Genomic DNA, 19,925 nt, shown 5'->3' with positions numbered 1-19,925 from the left:
AGTGGATTCGTCACAACGTCGTAAGTGTGCAAAGACTAGTTGGAAGTAGCGACGAGAGATTGCTGGCGGACTTCTTCGTATCTAGCACCCTCGGTCTCAGCACGCTCGATGTGCTTGGCAAGAACATCTTCCCGAGCCTGGAGACGTTGTTCCATGCCCAGAATGGCGAGTCGCACTTGCTCAAGATATGCACGTGTAGCGTTTGTATCTGCTTCCGAGGTTGGGGCGGAAGGCGGGGGTGCGGCTGCTGCTTTGGCCCTTCCGATGATTGCGGAGGCGGAGGACGCTGAGACGGAGGAGGGCCCCAACTCAAGGTTGGCCTACCCGTAACAGTGCATAATGAGAAACCGCTTGATGTGGGGAAACACCGAAGAGCATATGCACTCACCTGCCAGTTGGACCCATAGGCCCTCTCGAGCTCCTTCTCGAGCAGCTTCTCTCGCGCCTTCCGACTGGAACGACGGAATGATCTCAGATCATGTTGCATGTCGATTTATGTCCAGACTCACCTTTCAATCTCACTCATGGAGCGCTCATTCTCTCTTTGCGTCCCCAACAATATGAGCTCTAGGTTTTTATACTCCTTCTCCAATGCTTGCACTTCGTCCAGAGGTGGCCGTGAAGCCAACTGAGCCTGCAGCGTCTGTACTTGGGATTGAAGCTAGTTTCGTATGAGTATGAAGTGCCGATGAGCAGGATGAGAATATGACCGTACCTTGTCGCACTCCTTCTGCTTCTCGAGCAGCTGGCGTCGGAGAACATCCTCCACCGATTCGTCCTCTCTCAACATACCGAGATCATCGGCTCCAAGTTGGGTGGAGCCCCTCCCATAGTTCCTGAGGGTCTGAGCGCGCCGCATATCGATATAAAGGATGTGATTAATTCAACAGGAGAGGATGCGAGGAGTGGTCGTGAGGAGGGCAAGCTACCGCTCCCTCGCGCCACAAGGCATCGGCATGTTCGCGGTTCGCGCGCCAACTCCAAGTCAACAAGCGCTCGCTTCTCTCGGTCCGTGTCTCCGTCACGCCCATCTCGTGACATGCTCTTCGTCACGACGACTTTTGGGCGCCTGCGAATTCTTTGGGCCTGCCCTCCCAGCTCCGATGCAGCTGGTCGATAACGAGACAGTGAGTTGCGGTACCGTGGGCTGTGCATGTCCTAACATTGCGCCAGTTCTTCAAACAGCTTTCGACGCTCTTTCAGTCGAGTTCGAAATCCGGTTCGGTATGGCTTACGCATAAACGACGTACGCCTTCTCGCAGTACTTCATCGCACGATCGGATCTGAGGGCTCATCTTGCGCTGCAGTACTAAACGAAGGTGGCGACGCCCACATGTCCTCGGAAGATGACGGCTCCCAGGAATATCCATGTCTCGTGCACGCGACGGACGGCAAGGAGACGAAGTTCTCCACTGTGGTATGTGCATCCATGCTCGCTCCCCTTTCTCCGCCTTCGACGATCGCGCCAGGTGCAAGCCGCGGACCTCGAGAAATTCCACGCCTCTTACGGCGCTGTCTTGAAGTCCTCCATGGGCAATCTCCGAAAACGGGACAAGAAGCGCGAAAAGCAGCGTGCAGAAGCCGCCGCACTCAAGAAGCGTCGCCTCCAGGAGGAGATCGTAGTGGAGGGGCCGAAGCGCGGGGCGGGGCGGAGGAAGAGACAACGCAAGATGAAGGCCGCGCAGAAGCTGGAGGAGGCCAAGAAGCGGGCGCAGGAGAGGGAGGAGGCAAAGGCACGGGCAAAAGCACCGTGACCCGTGAGCGATGCAGTCTGTATGTGTATGTGTCTTTCCAGGACGCTCGTTGTTGTACAATCAAGGACGCCCCCGCACATTCCATGCGTCTTCTGAGTCGCGCTGCTCGTTCCCGTTACGGCTTCCATTCACCCATGCACCGGGCGCGCGGCAGAGCGCGGCGATCTGTGTCGGATCATCGTCCATGCATGCCTGTGCGCTTAATACCACTGCCCTTGGCTCCTGCCTACTCCCACCCTCACCTCCCCGTCGCGCCACCATGCCTGTCGTCTCTGCGCCGCCGATTGCCCCCATAGAGCCCGACATCTTTGACGATGATGATGAGGGCTGGCAAGACATGCCGGTCGTCCGGAACGACGATGACTTCGCCCTAGGCCTGGACGAAGAGGACCAGAAGAAGTACCACTACGTCGCACCATCGAAGACGGACGCCGTGACGGGAACGGCGGTGGGGAATGCTACGGGTGCGGTCCTCGACGTGGATGTCAGCGGAAACGAGTGGCGGACGAAGGCAGATCAGAATGAGAACGAATACACTCGGATACGGATGAAGGAGGAAGACGAGTCAGACGAGGTCCACCTCCGCACACGATATCTCTTCGACGAGGACAAGGCGATGACTCCGCTCAGTCAGATGCAGCAGACGAAGGATATGCTCACTGAGGCCCAGCGCATCGCCTACGTTGGCGTGTGTCACCTCACGGCGAAGGAGATGGCGGACCAGCTGAAGAAGGTGAATCGGAAGGAGCTGAAGAAGGCGATCCAGAGCATGGAGCTATGGGCACTGAAGATCATGGGACGGTTGTACTATCATATGGAGCTCGCAACTGAAGGTGAAGCATCGCTGCTACTCCTACCCTGCTGCCATGGGCCTTACGCTAAACCAGGCCGTTAGAGCAGAAGATGATCGAGAGCCTTGGACAGCACGGTGTCGAAGCCAAGGATCTCGTCCCCGCACTCATGACCACGCATACAGTCGCCAACCCCGAGTACGACCCTGCCGAGGCTCGAAAACAGGCTGAGATCCGCGAAGAGGAGGCCGCAAAGGAGTCCGCGGACATCTCGGAGACGGACGACTCCGCCCCTTCTACCCCGCCCCCGGCATATTCCCCCGTCGCCCCCGTCCCTCCGCCCAAACCGCACCAAACCACCGCACGAGTCTTTGAGGAGACGGCTGCACTGGCCATGCCCGGCGTCAGTACCCACCTTTCGGCGGCCGACAGAGATGTCACGCTCGACATTCGGTGGACCGTACTCTGCGACCTCTTCCTCGTCCTCATCGCAGACAGTGTGTACGACGCACGGTCCCGTGGGCTACTGGAGAGTGTTGCTCTGAAGCTCGGTCTGGGCTGGGTGGATGTCGTAAAGTTTGAAGCTCGAGTCACGGAGGCACTGGAGATCCAGGAGAGCGTGGAGAAGCTCGAGCAGCAGACCTCTATCCAGGATGTCCAGAAGAACACCAAGAGGCGGCGAATGGTGATGCTCGGTCTTGCTACTCTCGGTGTGTGTGCTCGCTACATTGCGTGAGATACCGACTAACATGACGAAGGTGGAGGTCTCGTCATCGGGCTCTCCGCTGGGCTTCTCGCCCCTGTCATTGGAGCTGGCTTGGGCACTGCGCTCACGACGATTGGTATCACCGGCACCACTGGTTTCCTCGCGGGCACCGGCGGAGCAGCGGTGATCACTACTGGAGGCGTTCTGACCGGGTCAGGCATTGCTGTACGTGGGATGGCGCGGAGAACACAATACGTTCGCACTTTCGACATCCTGCCGCTGCACAATCACAAGCGAGTGAATGCCATCCTCACCGTCTCTGGGTGGGTCTTGTACTCGCTCAAACTGGCGTACTTACTGACAATTCGCCCCAGCTTCATGACCGGTACTTTGGACGACGTTCGCTTGCCGTTCAGCGTCCTCGACCCTGTGGTCGGCGACGTTTTCAGCATCCTCTGGGAGCCGGAGATGATTCGGGAGACTGGAAGCGCGCTCAAGATCTTGACGTCCGAAGTTCTCTCGCAGCTGGCGCAGACTGCACTCCAAGCAACAGTCATGACGGCGCTCATGAGTGCACTTCAGTGGCCCATTAGTCAGTCTCCATCCCAACCAAGCCCTCTGATGAAGCTCAAGCTCATTGTGATTCCTTACAGTCCTTACAAAGCTCGGGTACCTGATCGACAACCCGTGGTCCAACGCCCTTGATCGTGCAAGTGCAGCTGGCAAAGTCCTCGCAGACGTCCTCATAAACAGGCACCTTGGAGTTCGACCGATAACCCTTATCGGATTCTCGCTGGGCGCCAGGGTGATATTCTACGCGCTCCTCGCTCTCGCGAAGAAGGGCATTTTCGGTATCGTGCAGGACGTGTTCATCCTTGGAGCTACAGTCACCGCCCCACTCAGCACCTGGCTCGAGGTACGCTCGGTTGTCTCGGGGCGCTTTGTCAATGGCTATGCGCGCAATGACTGGGTCCTTAACTACCTCTTCCGCGCAACAAGCGGCGGGCTCAACACTTTGGCCGGACTGCGTCCCGTGGAGAATGTCCCTGGGCTGGAGAACGTGGACGTAACGGACAAGATTTCTGGACACATGAGCTACCGGACGTTCATGCCGCTGATCCTTGATCAGCTGGGTTTCCCGGTTTCGGCCGACTATTTTGACGAGCCTGAGGTGCGTGACCACGCAATTGCTCTCTTGTGATGACAGTCGCTCATGCCGTTCACGAAATATCTAGGAGCCTGACTTCGAGGGTGAACGTGTAGTGATCAGGGAAGGAGAGGAGCAAGAGAAGAAAGGATGGTTCGGACGCAAAAAATCGTCAAAGCCTTCCGTTTCCGTCTCTCATGTTCCGGCCGGGGACGCGAAGATCAGGAACTCCACTTCAAGCGCACGGGACGATGACGACCTCCCTCCCCGGGAAGGTGCTGCGACGCCGACGGCGGAGAAGCGATTGCCTGCGCAAACGGCGACGTCTCCCAAATCGCCGACTCGCGCCTCTGCACCCGCGGAGGACGGCGACGTGGGCCAGTCGGAACTGCCGATCCACGCTGGATTCAACTTTGAAGCGATCAAGGAGGCGCTAGGCAAGACGGACCTGGACGTCAGCTCAATTCCTACCCCACAAGCCGTCTCGGTACCTCCTCCACGCCCTCACTCCCCGCCAACCCGCTCCGAGTCCGCACCCCCACCACAAGCCGAGGAGACGGCAGAACCCGTGACCCCGAAGCTGCGCCCCTCGTTCGACGCGAGGCCACTGGCGCGCGAGGATGAGCTGCCGATAGCCAGCTCGAGCGCGCGTGCGGACCTGTCCTCGACGCTATCGCGATCGCTCTCTCTCAATAGCATGGCAGACCCGGAGGAAGCCTCGATGACGTCATTCGCGTCTGCCGGCACAAACTCACTTTCCTCGTCCTCGTCCTTCCCGTCGACGTCACGTCCTCCCGTTCTCTCGTTCGGGTCGAGCGACCGCCCGTCCTGGGACGCGCCATCGGCGGCGAGTCCCTATGGTGGCGGCTTCGGCGCGTCGTCAATGTCGAACTTTGGCGCATCGTCGACATCCGGCTTCGGTGCACTGGGGTCTGCAGACGTCTTCAACGCGAATCCGTTTGCAAACCCCCTGCCGCCTCCTCCGAGTAGTGGGCCGTCGCTCTCCTTCGGCGCGTCCGACGGGTCCATCACGCTCTCGTCCTCGACACAAACACAAGGGGGGCGCAGCGCGTGGGAGTTCGGGAACCCATACGCGGCTGGGGCGGGGAAGAAAGGCGCGCAGTCAAGCACGCTCGACCTCAACCCGTGGCAGAGTTGAACGTGAACGTGGAGCGTCCGGGGAGGCGGCTACCCGCCTCGCGGCCCGTCTTGTCTCTCTTCCCTCCACCGTCTTCCCCTCCTCCTCTCGACATTCCTTTTTTTTTCCTCTCTCTCTTCCACTCCACGGTCACATACGGTTAGCGGCTCTAGAACTAGCGCCCACTCAGACGGTGACGTCGTCACTCGGACTCGCTCGCGTCGTCTTCGGATCGATGAAGGGTTCCTGATCGCTATGTATACAGTTCTTGCGCTCGTCGGGCGCGCATGGGCAAAGACGTCACCCGGACGGATGGACTGATTTGCGATAAGATGGACCCCGTGCACGGGTGCGCGCTGCGCAGCCCGTTGCGCCCCCTCGCCCCCTGCAGGCAACCGGTCGCTGTCGATACTCGTCGGCGAGCGTCGGGGGCAGATGCAGACGCAGAGAATGCACGGGGTGGCTAAGAGCACGACGGAGACGGCCATGCTTCGAGAGCTCCACCTTGGGTGTGGCTTGCGCAGGCCTGCCCCACGGCGTCCTCGTGGCCGCCTCCAGTCCTGCATAGTCGCTGCCACTGGCCACAGCGGGTTGGCAGACCGGCAGAGGCGGCCGGGGCGATCCGAACGAGCACATAACCATTCGACCCCAGAATTGGATCTGGCGTGCATATCCAGCCCGAGCGCGATCCTCGAACAGGATAAGTATGCATGCCGGGTGGAGCGTCCGTGGGCGAGTGGGGCAGTACCAGTCCCAGCGCTGCGTTGTCGCTGCTTGTTGCTGGTGGCGCATGAAATCATGTTTCCTGCCGTCCGAGGGGGCCGTTCATGCGCATGCGCATGCATAAAACCCCCCGGCACGCCGCCTTCCGCCCGTGCAGCGACACCAGACAGCTTCCCGCCCTTCTCCTCGCCGCATACCCACCACCCTCTCCACCTCCTCCACCTCCGCACTCCCTGCGCACGCTCCTCCTGCCGATTCGCCAGGCCCGCCAGCCGGCCCAGTGTCTCACTTCGAGCCCCCAGCCCAGACATACTGCACTGAGCGCAGTGCAGCGCGCTCCCTCTCCTCTCCTCTCCTCAGCTCACCCAGCCCACCACCTCGACAGACCATGAAGTCCTCTCGACCCATTCTCAAGTGCGACCCCTCGCCATTCCGCTCGCCCGTACTCCCCTTCCACTCCGCGCGCATCACACTCGTCTCCCCGCACGTCCACTTCCCGCCCACCCCCGTCATCGCCGCGACGTACCCCGCGTACTCCCCCACGACGTACGATCGCCAGCCGATCGCCGTCTCCCCGAACGTCGTGCAGATCCCGCACCGCGGCGCGCGCCGCCTCGAGCGGCATTCACCCCCCGCGAGCCCGTCCGCGCACGCGTTCGCCGCGCCCGCGCCCGACGTCGAGCGCAGGGGGCGCACGCGCAGCCGGAGCGGCAGCGCGCACGCCTACCAGCCGCCCGCGCCCATAGGCAGCTACTTCCACCCGCGCGCGTACGAGGCGTGCGTGCCCGAGCCTCCTTCCTCTTCCGCTTCCACCTCCCCGGCCGCCGCGGGCCCCTCGAGCTCGACGCGATCCGCGCCTGGTGCGCCCGTCCCTCCCCTCGCGACCGCACCGAAGCGGCGGCCCCGCGCGCGCCCGGAGCTGCCGCCGCTGCCCGCGCTCGTGCACCGCCGGGAGGACTCGCCGTCGGACGAGTCGGACACGGTCGTCACGCCGCCGCCGCGCGGGGAGTTCGACGCGACGGCGGCGCTGTCGTCGTCCGGGCCACCGATCGCGCTGCAGCTGCCGGTGCCGCCCGGCGGCGGCCCCGCGCGCCATCGCAAGCCTGTCGTCGAGTGCGCGTCGGACCTCGAGAGGATAGCGCGGGGCCGGAGGCGGCGGGCGAGCTCGTTTTCGCCGGACATCGCGTCGGACGAGGGGTGTTTGGGCGGGTTCTAGGAGCGAGGTCGAGGACGTACGGGCGGGACGGATTTTCGACTTGGAGCGGGGAGGGCACTCGCGCGGCGGCCGATCGCTCGTCGATCCGTCACGACGCTGTGCGTGTCACCACACTCACGATGACATCCAGGCTCATGTGGCGACATGCATGGTTGCGCTGTATGAATGTTTCACTCCTTGTAATGGCTGGCAATATTTATTTTGGACGTTGAACGTCTCGATTACCTTCTTCTTGCGGGTCTGCTGCGTGGCTCAACTAGCATCATATAGGTGCACATCGCAGACGCTTCGGATGGGACATGTAAAGGGGAAGAATCCGCAGTCAAGATTGTATAAGACGCGAGGATATTTGGCTAGCGGAAGAACCCGGGCCGGCCATACTGCCGTGTTCTGTTCAGCAATATGTAGAGAGGAGAACCAAATTTGAAACCAACCATGAAGGTACGCAGTCCAGGAAAGCTGGGGTTACCTCAAATATATTATTGTCGAGAGAACGGGAATACAACAGAGGACTCTATAGCAGCTTACTGATACATAGCGATACATGAACGTCATTTGAGCGAGAACATCACCACTCTCCCCAATGCATTTCGAGGCCCTCGGCAACTCGCCAACGTTTGCCCTCTAACCAAACACTGACGCGCTCCTCATCGTGCGCCTCTGCACCTTCTTCGAGCACCGTGACGTTGCCCTCGGCCCACAACGACGGGACGGACCACCCAATGACCAACATCCCCGGCGGCCGCTGCTCCCCGATGCTCTCCAGTCCCGCAGCGATGTCGCGAAGCGTCGAGCTGACCACACGCTGGTCCGGCATCGACGCCCTCTCGATGAGCGCGACGGGGGTGTGCGCAGGGTACGGCGCGCCGTCGCGCGCTCCGTTCTCCGCCAGGAGCGCATGGAGCAGTTGGGGAAGACGCGCGACGCCCATAAGGACGACGAGCGTGCGGGAGCGCGCGTAGCCGGGGAGAGAAACGGAGCGCCCAGCGCGGCCGACGCCAGTGCAGACGACGAAGGACTCCGCGGCGCCGCGTTGGGTGACGGGGATGCCGGCGAAGATGGGGCCCGCGAGGGCGGAGCTGACGCCTGGGACGACGACGGGCTCGATGCCGTGCGCTCGGAAGTAGAGGATCTCCTCGCCGACACGGCCGTACACGGTCGGGTCGCCTTGCTTGAGCTGCAGAGGGCGAGGGTGAGTGAATGGATGGATGAGCGTTACAGAGGACGTGGCGGATGCTTACGCGGACGACTGTCAGACCGCGCCGGGCAGCTTCGACGGCGGCCTCCATCAGTTCGGTCTGTGCTCCGTCTGCGTTGCCGGGGAATTTCCTTGCTATACGGACCTCCACGCCGGATGGTATGAGGTCGAGAACGGCGGCTGGCACGAGCTTGTCCGAGAGAACGAGCTGTGCGTGTCTCGTAAGGGCGGCGTGAGTGGCGACCGTGAGGAGGGAAGGGTGACCAGGTCCCGAGCCCACGAGGAAAATCCGGCCTTGTCGCGGCGGGGTGAGGGTGAGCTGATGGACCGGCGTGACAAGCGCGTCTTCAGGCGAAATCCTGCCTGGAGCAGATAGTGAACGAAGGCCGTCTTCGCCGTCGAGAACCGCGCCCATGCCATCGTCTGTCAACCGCGCCAGGCGCGAGATAGGCCAGTACTCGCTCACTTGCGCGACCCATTTCATCCGCCTGCGCATATGTTCGGTCGCGTCTCGGCCACTGTTGTCCTCTGCTCGATGGGTTCATTTGGGGTCCCGGGCGCGCTATCTTCGCTGAGCTCCTGGTCGTCCGAGAGGTCGCGGACATCGGCGTCGGAAGATTTCGCGAGCGCTCTGAGCTTGCCCGTATTCTCTACCGCGCTTCCTATTTCCTTCGGAAGGGATGCGATAATGTCGCGCTAATGCGGCCCCCGAGGCGGCACCCATGACCGTTCGTCGTAATTCCGACCTGGAGAGGTGAGGCGCTCTTGGAGTCAGCGGCGGGGAACCGGTGGGAGGCCATGAAGGTGAAGCTGCAAAGGTCCGGCATGTCCGCGACGTTGGTGGGGATCCCGCGATGTTGACAGAGGCGCACGATGTGCTCGGCGGAGTCCCAGTCGCGGCGGAAGCCAGAGGCGGGGGAGGTGACGGTGTCGGTGATGCAGACGAGCTCCACGCGGTCAGGGAGGGTGTAGACGAAGGTGTCGATCGCCTTGCCGTCACGCGTGTGGTCGGCGGGGCCAGTGATAGAACAGGGGAGGGTATCGAGGTCAACGAGGGAAAGCTGGCCTTGCTCAGCACGCCATCGAAGCTCCTCGCAGCAACGGCCGGCCGCCTTTCGCAACAACGGTAACAAGAGCTTGAGCTTCAAGAGCGGCGAATGCCGCGAGGCCGCGAGTTGGTTTCCGCCGATTACAAGGACTATTTTCTTCACAGGACGGAAGGCGAGGAGGAGGGATGCCCCTGGCTGAGGGACAGGGAAAGCGGTCATGAGGGTGAAGGGGGCCGAGAGAATTGAATGCGGCGAGAGACGATGACGGCTCATATATAGAATATATGCGCTCAGCTTCGGCCATGGTGGCGGAGGAGTTTCTGCCCGCGGTACGCGAGGATGAGCAATTTCGAGCACAGGCGTCTACACGCCTGTCACGTGCGTGGCACACGCGACGCGTTGTGGCCGCCGCGCCGTACTGTTCAGCCTCGAACTCTTCTCCATTCTTACTCTCGACGGTCGTTCCATCCATCTTTCTCCCACAACCACGAGCATGCCTCCAAGACGCTCCTCAAGATCGCGCGCGTCAGTAGAGCCGGTGGCCGCAGCGCCGAAACGCAAGCGAAACGAGCCCGCGGTGGTCGAAAGCGACGAGGAAGACGCGAAGCCTATTGCCAGGACGCGCCGCTCGTCTTCCACCCAACCAGCAGCCAAGACTAGGACATCTACGCGCTCGAGGAAATCGCTAGAAGAGGTGCAAGAGGACGAGGAGGACGAGGAGGAGTCCCAGCCACCTGCAAGGAAGAAGTCGCGCCCATCGCTGGAAACAGAGGACGAGGAAGCCGATCCTAAGGAGGTGCCCAATACCCGCACTCGTAAGCCTGCGTCCAAGTCTTCTGCCCCGACTCCTGCATCTTCTTCAACTACCACGAGAAGGGGTAGATCTTCCGCTACCAGCATCAATGCAGAGTCTGCGGAAGCCTCTCTTCCTAGAAGGAAGACAGTTGCGCTAAGACTAAGGCGAAACGGGCAGCCCCTGGAAGGAAGTCAACCTCGACTATCGTATTGACGATAGCGAGAACGAGGCGCCGTATGAGCTCAACGAAGATGGTGAAATCCGGCAGCTTCCGCCGCCCAAACGAGCGTCGAGTACTCGTGTCAAGAAGGAGAAGGAGGTCTATGTCATTGACGACTCAGAGGACGAAGTTCCTTCGAAGTCAAAGGCGAAACCGAAGGTGAAGAGGGCGATGACTCCGGTCAAGGAGGAAGTGGCTCAGGAAGACGAAGAAGAACTGGAGGATGTGAAGCCGGAGCCAGCGAACGAAGACGGCGAGGACGACCAGGACGCGCCTGCTGCCGCTCCAACAAAAGCAGATGAGGACGAAGAAGAGGAAGAGACGGAGGCGGTATCTGCGGCTGTTCTCCCGAAACGAGAGCCTGCGACGCCGCCCCCCGTTGAAGAGGAGTTCGAAGAAGAGCATTCCTTCCTTGATCCCCCCCTCCCCACATCTCCCCAGAAGCAATCGCAGGTAGCACCCGTGCAGGAGGAACCTCAGGGTCCTACGCCACGCCTCGTCATACATAAGCTCGTCCTTGTCAACTTCAAGAGTTATGCCGGCAGGCAGGAGATCGGACCGTTCCACAAGGTATGTATCGCTTCAATGAATAAATGCGCCGCAATAACATCTTTGTAGTCGTTCTCCGCAATCGTTGGACCCAATGGATCCGGCAAGTCCAACACCATCGACGCCTTGCTCTTCGTTTTCGGATACCGTGCTTCCAAGATGCGCCAAGGCAAGCTGTCGGAACTGATCCACAACTCCGCCAACTACCCCGACCTCATGGAGTGCAGTGTCGAAGTGCACTTCAAGGAGATTCTTGATTTGGTAGGTATTGCATCTATTATTCTTACTCTCTCTGACACCACTCTAGCCTGGTCCAGACGCCTTCGAAGTGGTCCCCGATTCCCTGCTCACAGTGACTCGCACTGCGTACAAGAACAACAGCAGCCGGTATAGCATCAACGGGCGGGGAAGTAACTACGGCGAAGTACAAACTCTCCTGAAAGGCCGCGGCATTGACTTGGACCACAACCGTTTCTTGATCCTGCAGGTGCGGATTTACAGATGTTTGACTCACGGACACTTGGCTCAGCGAGCAATAGGGCGAGGTCGAGTCCATCGCCCAGATGAAACCCAAGGGCGTCAACGAGAACGACGACGGCTTGCTGGAGTACCTCGAGGATATCATTGGCACCGCTCAGTACAAGCAGCCAATAGAGGCCGGACTAGTGGAGGTGGAGCGTCTATCGGAGGAACGTCAACAGAAGTTGACCCGCTTGCGTATCGTGGACAAAGACCGGAAGTCTCTGGAGTCCAAGAAGAAAGAGGCGGAAGATTACCTCAGGATGCTCAACGACCTCACTCGGCACAAGTCTAAACTCTGGCAGTACTATGTCTGGCAATGTTGGAGAACGACAAGAACCTGCAGCGCAAGCTGGTACGTACTGCTCCCTGCTTCGTCCTGGTTCCACGAGTTAATCCTTTCATTCTCGACTCTAGAAAGAGCTCAACCAGAAGCTCTCAAAGGAGCGGGAGGACAACCAGACAAGATCGATGCGTCGGAGGAAGCAATGGCTGAACTTGAGGCTAACGAAGCATTGTACAAAGTGCGTAGTTTGAGTAGTTTGATCTCCACTGGCTAGTGCTGGATTTTGATGGTAGTCTACAGGAAGTCAAGGAAGCGGCTGACGCCTGCGAGCACGACTTCAAGCGACAAGAGAAATTACACATTTCCTTGGAAGAGAAGTGCAAGCACGGTAAGAACAAGACCAAGAAGCTGAAGAAGAGCATCGAAGAGGTAAGTTCAATCCCAAGTAATTGGATGGTTTTCATGACTTCTCTCTGGCAGGACGAACGCGCCAGGAATGAGGCTAAGCGGAATATCGAAGATAGCACTGCCAAGATCCACAAGGTCAACGGGGAGCTGAAGGAGCTCCAACAGAAGCTTGTGCAAGAAGAAGCCGCTCTCGAGAAAATTGTTGATAGCTTGAAAGGTATGCGTTGCGGGCTTTGCACAAATGCACGCAGTCGTACTGATCGATGTTACAGACAAGACTCAAGTATTCCACGATAAGATCGAGATAAACAGCAGGAACTCCAGCCTTGGAACGCGCAGATCAACTCCAAGAAGGCGAGATTGACGTGTGGACGAGCGAGCGGAATGCACTTGAGATGAAGGCTGAGACCGCAAGCGAGCCCAAGTTGAGGCGAGGCCTCGCTCGAGAGCTTCGTGGGGAGTTGCAGAAGAAGACGGCCGAGGTTCCCAGTTGAACCAGTCGAAAGCCGACAACGAGCGCCGCACCCAAGCCACAGAGCAGGAGCTCAATGCAAGTCCTCGTCTGATTCATTGGCAGATCACTCACATTTTGGTTTGTAGACGCTGCGAGGAAAGGTTCAAGACCTGCGTCAGAAGGCAGATGCTTCTCGCCGTAAAGCCTCCGAGGCAAGGGCCTCGCAGGAGCAATCGCGTAGCAACAACGTCGTTCTCGACGGTCTGACGCGCCTCAAGACGCAGGGCCGCCTCTCAGGCTTTCATGTGAAGTTCTTTCGCGAAGTCCCCGTTTGCTTCATTGCTTATCTCCGTTGTGACACAGGGACGTCTCGGTGCTCTGGGAACCATTCCCGACAAGTACGACATCGCCATCTCCACGGCCGCTGGTGGTGCTCTCAATAACTTTGTCGTCGACACCGTCGAGCAAGGACAGGAATGCATTCAATATCTCCGCCAACAATCGCTGGGGCGCGCCAACTTCACAGTGCTTGAGAAGCTCACCAATGACCGCGGGATGGAACCTATCCAGACGCCTGAGAACGTCCCTCGTCTCTTTGACCTCATCAAGCCCAAGGACAAGCGTTACGCTCCCGCGTTCTACAAGGCTGTGCATAACACGCTCGTCGCGAACGATCTCGAGCAGGCGAACCGCATCGCCTTCGGTGGTGCACGCCGCTGCCGGGTAGTCACGCTCAACGGTCAGCTCATCGAGGCCTCCGGTGCTATGTCGGGCGGTGGGGGTCGGCCTCAGCGCGGCGCCATGAGCTCCAAGTTCGCCGCAGACATCGTCTCACCTGATGTCCTCCGCCAGTACCAACAGGACTCAGATCAAGACCAGCGAGCACTCGACACTGCTGTAGGCAGGTGTGGAGAGCTTGAGCTGAAGCTCGATAGCCTACGGAAGGACCACCCGAAGCTAGAGGATGAGTTCCAGTTCCTCAACATGGGCATCGCTCAGATCAAGAAGCGGATCGAGGAGGCTGAGAAGACCTTCAAGCAGCTCCAGTGAGTCCGTCACCTGTTGATCCGTGAGCTTTTCGCTCACCCTCAACAGGGCGCAGAGCAAGCCGGAGTCGGGGGACCTCTCTCGTATCGCTGCGCTCGACAAGAAGATCGTATCTGCCACCGCCGAACAAGATAAGCTTCAGGGGAAGGTGGACGCGATCCAGAAGGAGATCCAGGCCCTCGAGAAGAAGATTCTCGAGATAGGTGGAACTGCTATGCTGGCCAAGAAATCCGCGGTTGAGGGCTGCCGCAATTACATCAAGATTGCTAACGGCGACCTCACCAAGAACGAGGTTTTGAAGTCGCAGGCAGAGAAGGATATCAAGAAGTACGAGGCGAATCTCGAGACCAACCGTGCTATGCTCGAGGGCGAGGAGGAGAGTTTGCAGGAGCTGACCCAGCAGTGCGCGGATGTCTCTGAATTGATGTCAGAGCTCACCAAAAAGCTTGAAGAGGCGAAGGTCGCTGCGGAAGACGTGGCAGACAAAGTCGCTGCACAGAAGGCCGAGGTCAAGGAGATGGAAGAGAGCATCATGGCTTTCCGCAAGCGTGAGGTCAGTATTGTCGTCCTACTAACAGGGCGACTTTGACTGACAGCGCTGCGATACAGATGGGGCTTCAACAGGACATCGCAGAGGTGACGAAGAAAGCCGATGACAACAGGGAGACGATGGACCACTGGAACCAAAAGCACGAAACACTTTCGCTTGAGGATGTCGAGTAAGTGACTCCGAAGCTGGCGTCCGCATTGCACTAACACAAGCAGTGATGAGTCCGATGACGACGACGACGACGAGGCTGATCCCAATGCTGAGGGCGGCGAAGATGCTGAGAGCGGCAAGAAAGTCAAGAAGGAACCGGACACCCGCAAGCCAGATGGAGATGAAGACCCTCATAAGCTCAAAGAATTCCCCGACGCTGTCGTCAAGACGTTTGACAAAACGCATTGCTGGCGGACATAGAGTTCCTTGATGGTGCGTGGCCCGTAGCCCGTTGATTGCACCCGAGACAGATTATTTACCATGCCACAGAACAAATCAAGAGGGCTAATCCCGATCTAAGCGTCCTGAAGGACTACCGCAAGCGCGAGAAGGAGTTTTTGGATCGCGCGAACGACCTTGAGGCCATCACGAAGCTGCGCGATGAGAGCAAAGCGGAGTACGATGCACTCACGAAGAAGAGGCTCGATGAGTTCATGGCAGGCTTCAGCGCGATTTCGCTGAAGTTGAAGGAAATGTATCAGGTGCGTCTTGCTCGATAGTCTTATTTGTTTGGCTCTAACCGGTGCACAGATGATTACATTGGGCGGCAACGCCGAGCTCGAACTTGTAGACAGCATGGACCCCTTCTCTGAGGGCATCATCTTCAGTGTGATGCCGCCGAAGAAGAGCTGGAAGAACATATCCAACCTGTCAGGTGGCGAAAAGGTACGAGATCCCATAGTCCGTCATCCGATGTGTACGCATGCTCATGTTGCTACCAGACCTGAGTTCACTAGCCTTGGTTTTCGCCCTGCACGTCTACAAGCCTACGCCTCTTTATTTCATGGACGAGATTGATGCCGCTCTCGACTTCCGCAACGTCTCCATTGTGGCCAACTATGTCAAGGATCGTACGAAGAACGCGCAATTCATCATCATTTCTCTTCGGTGCGTAGTTTTAAGAAAGCCATGCTACCGTGTTGCTCACAACGGTGCGAACAGTAATGACATGTTCGAGTTGAGTCATCGACTGATCGGCATCTACAAGACTGCCAATGCCACTAGAAGTATGTTTCTCGTCACTCTGCTCCCCTCGTACTGACCAGCGCCTTGTAGGCATCGCGATTGACAACCACGCTCTGGCAACGATTCCCTTGAACTCTCTTTCCGTAGCGAGCTGAGTGTTATGCCCTTGTAGGCTGTATCTGTCCACCTGTTGTATACCTCTGTTGTACATTACATCAATCCCTTGGTGTCTATGATCGTCGATTTCCCAGTATGGTTTCAAAAGATCGGCTAAGTGCCGTCCGCTCTCTCCCCCTCACACTCTGGCCCGCCCGCAGGATAACCGACAGGAAGGAGTGGACGATGGCCTTGGGTGCACAGCGGATGGTCTAGCGCGTCCTGGGCTCGGAGACGAGACTCGGGAGGGTATACCAATAATTTCGACACCAGGTCGAAACAATGATGAGCATCCGGCTGCATCCCGCAGGCGGTAGATTCGGGAGGAGAGCATGCAGGTCTACAGGAGGGACGTCCACGAACTTGACTTTCTGCCCATCCGGAAGGTCACCAAAGCTCTGTATGTATTGTAGACTAAGTGGGAATGTGACCACGAACGGGACCTCCACTCACTGGCCAGGATTGCTCGTTTGGTGTGCCATGGACCTTGAAGATACTCCAGGCGAGTCCGATTTGCCCTCGATCACCGTCGTACAGCTCGTCCCGTGTCCATTCAACACCTTCTTGGCCAGGCGAGAAGCCCTTAGGGATAATGAACGGCGACTTCGCTGGCATCTCTGCAGTGTCTGAATCTTCTTCCTCGGGGACTCGTACTGGTCGAAATCTTCGTGCTGTTGTTGTATACGCAAGGGCGTGAAGCAGTGCGCGGTAAGGACTCCCATCGCCCACAGGTCGATTGCTTGCGCATCGTAATCGCGGGTCCAAAGAGTAGCTCTGGGGCGCGATAAGCCCTGGACGGAGTGTCAGCCACGACCTCCTCGGTACATAGTGGCAGAAACGCCGTACCCAGTCGCGACGTCAAAGCACATGTGCCCGCGAGGCTCGGGCCAGAGGTCGTGCTCATCGACCGCCTCTGTCCAAGACACGCCGAAATCTATCATCTTCACGAGGCCTTCGTCCGTGATGAGGATATTTCGCGGTTTCATGTCGCGGTGCGCGACGCCGTGTGCATGGATGTACGCAAGGGCAGATAGCATCTGGTAGAGAAGCGACTTGAAGACGACTATAAAGTCTGTGGGACTTGGGGCCTTCTATCCTGGCGCATGGAACGGGGAGAACATCGGGGAGTTGAGGATGTCCGACAGATGGTGAGGAATGAGCGGCATCCAGAAGTGAAGCGTCCTGGCGGGCTGCTCGTAGAGGGAGCCCAACACCTCGACCACCTGTCTTCCATCAGCGAACTGAACACAAAGCCGCAAGCAAACTCACATTCACGCATGAAAGCGTCTTAAGGAGGCGTAGCTCCTTGCCAATGTCATGTGGTTGGTGGGATATCCGAGGGTCTAGAGACGCGCTCTTGATTGCAACAATGGCTTGTGAGCCTTCGCGAAGTCGACCGCGTCCAATGAGTGCTACCGCACTCTCCACATATACTTCTATATTCTGTGGTGCAGTATTGAATGGACACTTTGAAGCATGCACAGGTGGGTTATTCGTACCGAATCGAAGTACACCTCAAGAGCTGACCATCGTTGCTCCTCTTCTTCGACCTCGAAGCCGTTGAAGTCGATGTAACCCTCCATGTCTCTGCTGCGACTCGGAACGATGGCGGTTTCTCGTAGAGCAGGTTGCTGTAAGCTGCAAAAGCAGGGTGAGTCCAGGAAGAGGTGAGATCATTAGAATAAGTGACACTGACAGGCTAAGCGTGAGATGCATTTCGCACTGCATGCGAATGAGGCAGACGGCTCTTCGCACGGCCGCCATCGAAAGCGCCTGAGTTGCAGCTTCAACCACGACCTCCACCCCACACTAGCTCCGGGTCTTCCCTCCCCACTTCTCGCATCGAAACATATAGCATTCGGCAACCACCACCGGACGAACTCATGGGACGCAACTCTCGCCGACATGAAGCCGCCTCAACCGCCAATCACGATGGTTTCACGCGCGCACCCAATAGAACGCTCGCATGGGTTGTTCAGAACGTCCTGCCTACACATCCCGTTAGTATATTCCGGTCGCACTGTGTGAATAGCCTTGACGCGCTGTGTACAGAAACCGCGCCTTTTGGCTAGGAAAGAGCGCAGCAAAGCTTCAGAGGCCACCGTATGCGCCGCGCTTCATGTGAGTACAATACGTTGGACATGTATGTATGATGATGAGCCTCAAACCGTGGCCCGCAGCATCCTTCAGAGACATTCCATCCTGCCGCTACTTCCGTTTCCCGTCCGCATTTCCCCACACTTCGGAGGACCTCCAAGCACATGGTAGGCCAATCTGTTCTCACCCGTGGTGTGTCCATCTGAATCGTGTCTTCTTGGCAGTGTGTCGTGAACGGGAGGCTTGTTCTATCGGAGAAAGTCAGTGCGGCCAAGCTCCTTACCAAGTTGTTGGTCGCTCACGGCGGCTGTTACAGTGGCATCCCCCTGAGTCCCCCGAAAGCTGTTGTGAAACCGATGTTCACGTATGTCTGCACCTCAGAATGCCAAGAAAGTACCGTGAACTCATGACTCTTAGCTAGCCACGATCGTTCATGACGACTCGATGTGCAGCGACCTTTCTCAATACCACACGGCACCCTCTCAGGAGTCTGTTTACGACGAATTTTGCTCGGCGGAAGAGCTGTCACAAACAGACGACAACTCCGAACTGGTCTTCTCTCGTACGAACCAGGTATGTTTGCGCAGGTATACCATAGATCCAGTGTTCACACAACGTTAGACGTTACTCGAATCAGCGAACGATAGTGAGCCAACTGCACCTGGCCCCTCTGCGACTTCACTCCTATGTCCGTATCGTCTGGATTCCCCCGACTCTCTGGCGATGTCAACACCTTCGATTATGCTCACCCTACCCACGCCCGTCCTACCTCAATCTCCTGTGTTTCGGCCGCGTTCTCCGATCACTCTCCGCAAATACATGCAAGCAACAACATCTGACTGTGGTTCTCCTACGGCGACTCCGGCTTCTGGATTCCTGTCTCCCGTGCCTTCCGTGCCTTCCTGCGACCGGTGCTGTCTAGGACAACTTGATCAAGGGTTCACCTGCCGGTCTTGTGAGCGACAGTGGATGGCGTGCAAGATGTGGTACCAGGCCAACGACGGGGGTCGGCGGCGTTGGTTGACAGAGCCCTTCATTCGACCCGCCGAAAGCAACGCCAATGCTAGAGCAGTCATGGACATGCTGGGTGTCCCAGGCGCCGTCGGCTTAGGAATCGAGCAACCTCCGACTGGTCGAAAGGCTTCTCCGCTGAAGGTGCTTACGGCGACGGCCCCCGCGCGCGACCGACACCATGGATGCCCCGAAGACGATCACTCCCGTCTGGGCGCAGCGCGTTGGCGGCAGCTTCGGCGCTCGATGGGGAAGAAGACAAAGCGACTCTTGGGTTCCGTACTTGCGGTCTCGGTGAAAGTTCTAGGGTCTACAGGACGAAATGGCTTGCTTCTAGACGCGGCCTGTCGACCTGCAACAACCTCTGTGTCGACCGACTGTCGGACGGCCTTGAACTGTCCGCCGCTGGAAGAAGAACGCCTTCCTCGAACGAGGCTCATCGGTCAGCCAAGGCCCCGCTGATCAACTGCTGGAGCATGATTCCTAGGCGGCGACCCGCTCGGCTCTCCTGTGTCTGGACCGCCTCAACCTCGACTGGGCGCGCCGAAAGTACGGGGCCCAGTAGTGTGGATCGGAAGGACGTTGGTTGGGAGGGGGCTGGATGCGCTGGTGCGAGGTGTATCTTTCATGTACCATATTCTCAAGCGGGTATGAATAGCTCAAAGTGACATGGGCAGCAGTGCACAGAAGTGCAACGGCCATTAAATGCAAGTATGCGGTTTGAGGCTGGCTCGGAGTGACGGAGCGAGCGCTTCCGCTCGGCCGGAAGCCGCTGAGCCGGCTCGAGGAGGCGTCTGCCAGCTACGCCGGCGCGCCGGCCGAGGGGCCCTCGGGCACGGGCGCGAGCTGGGCGCGAGTACCACTTCACCGTTCCCTGCCCGCCACCTGCGTCCGCTCCGTTGGTTTTCAGCCTCGCTCTTCATCCCCCGTCAGC

The 19,925-nt window shown here is 58.5% G+C and overlaps 8 protein-coding genes across 8 annotated transcripts; 5 read left to right on the top strand and 3 right to left on the bottom strand.

The window, feature by feature from the left end:
- Nucleotides 1-35: 35 nt before the first annotated feature.
- BXZ73DRAFT_46978 (uncharacterized protein) lies at nt 36-859 on the bottom strand (the record flags this gene model as incomplete). The annotated part of the gene is made up of 4 exons (XM_048019790.1): nt 36-320; nt 389-452; nt 510-661; nt 716-859. 4 exons carry the CDS (start codon nt 857-859, stop codon nt 36-38), a joined length of 645 nt encoding a protein of 214 aa, XP_047877917.1.
- A 244-nt stretch (nt 860-1,103) lies between these two features.
- Nucleotides 1,104-1,754, top strand: BXZ73DRAFT_90034 (signal recognition particle SRP9/SRP14 subunit; the record flags this gene model as incomplete). The annotated part of the gene is made up of 4 exons (XM_048025482.1): nt 1,104-1,127; nt 1,174-1,246; nt 1,308-1,417; nt 1,470-1,754. The coding sequence occupies 4 exons, from the start codon at nt 1,104-1,106 to the stop codon at nt 1,752-1,754; spliced, it is 492 nt and encodes a 163-aa protein (XP_047877916.1).
- A 259-nt stretch (nt 1,755-2,013) lies between these two features.
- BXZ73DRAFT_46960 (uncharacterized protein) lies at nt 2,014-5,557 on the top strand (the record flags this gene model as incomplete). Its single annotated transcript, XM_048019788.1, has 6 exons — nt 2,014-2,587; nt 2,650-3,255; nt 3,304-3,574; nt 3,626-3,843; nt 3,905-4,422; nt 4,487-5,557. 6 exons carry the CDS (start codon nt 2,014-2,016, stop codon nt 5,555-5,557), a joined length of 3,258 nt encoding a protein of 1,085 aa, XP_047877915.1.
- Nucleotides 5,558-6,647: 1,090 nt separating this feature from the next.
- BXZ73DRAFT_46894 (uncharacterized protein) lies at nt 6,648-7,475 on the top strand (the record flags this gene model as incomplete). Its single annotated transcript, XM_048019776.1, has 1 exon — nt 6,648-7,475. One exon carries the CDS (start codon nt 6,648-6,650, stop codon nt 7,473-7,475), a length of 828 nt encoding a protein of 275 aa, XP_047877914.1.
- Nucleotides 7,476-8,043: 568 nt separating this feature from the next.
- On the bottom strand, nt 8,044-9,941 carry BXZ73DRAFT_90031 (uroporphyrin-III C-methyltransferase; the record flags this gene model as incomplete). Its single annotated transcript, XM_048025481.1, has 4 exons — nt 8,044-8,652; nt 8,717-9,130; nt 9,193-9,369; nt 9,420-9,941. The coding sequence occupies 4 exons, from the start codon at nt 9,939-9,941 to the stop codon at nt 8,044-8,046; spliced, it is 1,722 nt and encodes a 573-aa protein (XP_047877913.1).
- Nucleotides 9,942-10,215: 274 nt separating this feature from the next.
- BXZ73DRAFT_77604 (RecF/RecN/SMC protein) lies at nt 10,216-15,882 on the top strand (the record flags this gene model as incomplete). Its single annotated transcript, XM_048022700.1, has 19 exons — nt 10,216-10,537; nt 10,683-11,308; nt 11,357-11,548; nt 11,595-11,774; nt 11,827-12,330; nt 12,393-12,521; nt 12,573-12,717; nt 12,840-12,982; nt 13,101-13,259; nt 13,318-14,000; nt 14,050-14,554; nt 14,611-14,720; nt 14,767-14,923; nt 14,965-14,974; nt 15,032-15,243; nt 15,293-15,427; nt 15,528-15,649; nt 15,704-15,768; nt 15,818-15,882. The coding sequence occupies 19 exons, from the start codon at nt 10,216-10,218 to the stop codon at nt 15,880-15,882; spliced, it is 4,464 nt and encodes a 1,487-aa protein (XP_047877912.1).
- A 115-nt stretch (nt 15,883-15,997) lies between these two features.
- On the bottom strand, nt 15,998-17,647 carry BXZ73DRAFT_90029 (kinase-like protein; the record flags this gene model as incomplete). The annotated part of the gene is made up of 9 exons (XM_048025480.1): nt 15,998-16,180; nt 16,228-16,281; nt 16,337-16,536; nt 16,569-16,655; nt 16,698-16,963; nt 16,994-17,106; nt 17,153-17,326; nt 17,383-17,433; nt 17,639-17,647. 9 exons carry the CDS (start codon nt 17,645-17,647, stop codon nt 15,998-16,000), a joined length of 1,137 nt encoding a protein of 378 aa, XP_047877911.1.
- Nucleotides 17,648-18,685: 1,038 nt separating this feature from the next.
- BXZ73DRAFT_44 (uncharacterized protein) lies at nt 18,686-19,231 on the top strand (the record flags this gene model as incomplete). The annotated part of the gene is made up of 1 exon (XM_048019253.1): nt 18,686-19,231. A coding segment is annotated over one exon (546 nt), but the record flags the coding sequence as incomplete, so codon positions are not given.
- Between the last annotated feature and the right edge of the window lie 694 nt (nt 19,232-19,925).

The sequence above is a fragment of the Epithele typhae genome (genome assembly GCF_022376455.1).
Source record: "Epithele typhae strain CBS 203.58 chromosome Unknown BXZ73scaffold_24, whole genome shotgun sequence".
In the NCBI taxonomy this organism is placed as follows: Eukaryota; Fungi; Basidiomycota; class Agaricomycetes; order Polyporales; family Epitheliaceae; genus Epithele; species Epithele typhae.
The sequence above is the reverse complement of the archived record's forward strand: the minus strand, read 5'-3'. Positions and strand labels throughout refer to the sequence as shown.